General features: G+C 40.6%; 1 protein-coding gene across 1 annotated transcript; it reads right to left on the bottom strand.

Moving 5' to 3' along the window:
- Window positions 1-828: 828 nt before the first annotated feature.
- Window positions 829-2,370, bottom strand: LOC104961068 (BTB/POZ domain-containing adapter for CUL3-mediated RhoA degradation protein 2; the record flags this gene model as incomplete). Its single annotated transcript, XM_010789274.1, has 3 exons — window positions 2,349-2,370; window positions 1,864-2,219; window positions 829-998 (listed from the first exon to the last, which is right to left on the bottom strand). Coding segments are annotated over exons 2-3 (417 nt in total), but the record flags the coding sequence as incomplete, so codon positions are not given.
- Between the last annotated feature and the right edge of the window lie 269 nt (window positions 2,371-2,639).

Below are 2,639 nucleotides of genomic sequence, written 5' to 3' on the forward strand. Positions count from 1 at the left end.
TTCTTGTCGCATATTTGGCACATATTCTTCTTACCGTCGTCCAATTTAAAATGGTCCCACACAGCTGAAGTCTTAGGCATTTTGTCGGTGAAGCGAGGTGAAGCGTGCGGTTTGCGTTAGTGTGAGTGAACGCGATGTCAGGAGCACAGGCTGAGATTGTATATATTTCCGCATTTTAACAGTGCAATTCAAAAGTATAAATATAGTATAAGAATATGGCAATTCGCCTTTATTAATAGCATAAATATAGAAGAAAAAAAAAATGTAAAAAAAAAAAAAAAGAAAGAAAAATTTGAAAAAAAACGAATATCTGAATAATGAAATTGAAACCCGAATAGTTGGCCAACGAACGAATATTCGAATAGTCGAATATTCGGGTACAGCCCGTATGATGCATTCACTGTTCTTCCAAGCAAGGTGAAGCAAACTTTTTTTCCATCAAAGCCAAGAGGCATATAATTGTTTTAGTAAACGTACATTTTTGGTGGAAGATTGTTGACATCCTCCTGGCTCCATCTTTTCTAAAATACAGTATTCTAATTTGGATTGTTCATAAATTACAATTTCATTATATTTTTTACTCTACACACACGACAATAAATGCACATCTGTCCGTAAAGTGAGAGTTATCCCTCCTATGTAATTCCTCTGTGGTATTTCTAAATGTTTCTACCGGTTCAATTTGGAGTTTCTTTGAGAGTTTTGCTTTTCCACTGTTAGGGTCTAAGGACCGAGGGTGTCTTATCAATACACATTGTAAAACCCCCTCAAACAAATGTGTAATGTCTTTTAGAGCTGTATAGAATTGTCAGTGTGGTTGTGACTGACCTGCAGGGAGTTTTCACACAGCTCCACCAGGCCTTGGGCGAGGTAATACTTTGCCTCAGCCAGTAGCTCCTGGACAGCCTGACGGCCTTTGGGTAAGGAGACTGTGCCGTCGCGCAGGAAGCACAGGATGCTGCCAAAGTGTTTCCCATTGCGGTCGATCAGGATCCAACCTGAACAGAAACAACAGACTGTGTTGAGAAATACATCTCTAAGCCAAGGTGTACAATAATGTGGCATAAACCAAAACATGTAGACTCAACATTACAGCAAATACATTTTTTTATTCTTTTTTATGTTATTTTAGTAATTTCTTTCCTCTTGTATTCATAATGAGCAACCACTATGTGAAGTCATAAATGTTGTAAACATACACTTGTAATCAGTCATGATATGAAGGGTAACTATTAAAGGTTGTCCTGAATTTTAATCGGTAATGTCTTGTTAATAACATCTTCCGACTAGACCCTGCTTAGCTTCTAATATTGAATGTATTGGGGTAGTATGGCTAGTTAGAATGCACACAGGCTACTTAAAACACCATTAATGGCTCTCAACACATCTCAGCAGGGCTAAAATGACTCTATTGGCCAGTGCTCTACCACATTGTATGTGATAGTCTAAGAGGCGAACATCTTTAAGCGGTTGACCAATCACAACAGAGCTGGCCAGCTAACCAATCAGAGCAGACTGGGCTCTGGTTTCAGACAGAGGGTGAAAGAGGAGGTGCTGCAACACAGGCAGTATGAGGAAAAATAAGAGCTTTTTTGAACATTAAAAGCATGGGACATGTACAGTTTGGAGACAAAATGTTCCTCTTTAACGTTTAAAAAAACTGGTTTTGTGTCTTTACAAAATGGTTGCCGTTCCTACGTACGTTTTTCTTACCCTTCCTCTGACATATACCACTTTTTACAAGTTTGAGATACAAGTAACAGAACATTAAAATGGCGACACTCGTCTCTATGTGTTGTGGAGAAGATATAACAGAATAACATGTTTATGGACATGAGTAATATATTTTAATTAGTAACTTACCGTCTTTATCAATGAACACTTCTTTCTTTCCACTGAACATGGCTTTCAGCATGGAGTCGAGCCTGGTCAGCACTTGCAGTGTGGTGTAAAACAGGGTCCCGCCAACGTTGATCCGGACATACTTGTTGCCCAGGCCCACCGCTCCTCGGTAACTGCAGGTCTTGGTCTTGGGACACGCCAGAAGAGGGGCTGAGGAGGTGGAGTGGGACAGGGTGTGATGCTGGGGCAGGCAGCTGTCCCCGGACATGTCCCTTTGGAGGTAGATGACAACCCTGCAGACGGAGGTCCGAAGGTCCCCCGCCGTGGTGACAGCTACTGATGGGGCCGCCACAACCTCTCACTGCTACAGATCATTCCTGGCAAAACACAGAAGCCTAATGTTGATAAAGACTTGTAAAGCAGGACGGCAAGTGGCTGAACGCATGCAATATGTAGTGAAAGCCACCGTCACACAATGGCCCAATTCCACAAAAAAAAACACGCACTTTGAGTGAACTCCGTCTGTAGTCACACTCAACGAGGCGTTCTTCTTTCTGGTCCAGGGGGTACATTAAGTGGCATGCTTTGGGAGAAACTCTCCTCTTTCTGGTAGAAACAGGAAAAGTATGTAACTTTTCGTAAAACAACGGTTTCAAATCAGTATCTCTTGGACAAGAAATAATAAATTATAACTAAATTAAATATTAAAGAATCTTAAATTATGTTTATTTTTTGCAAACCTCTTTGTGTATTTAAATCAGATGTTTATAAGCTGCTTGGTTTTGCAACAGTCCATG

Source organism: Notothenia coriiceps, unplaced genomic scaffold (assembly GCF_000735185.1).
Source record: "Notothenia coriiceps isolate Sejong01 unplaced genomic scaffold, NC01 NC01_scaffold00032697, whole genome shotgun sequence".
Classification (NCBI taxonomy): domain Eukaryota; kingdom Metazoa; phylum Chordata; class Actinopteri; order Perciformes; family Nototheniidae; genus Notothenia; species Notothenia coriiceps.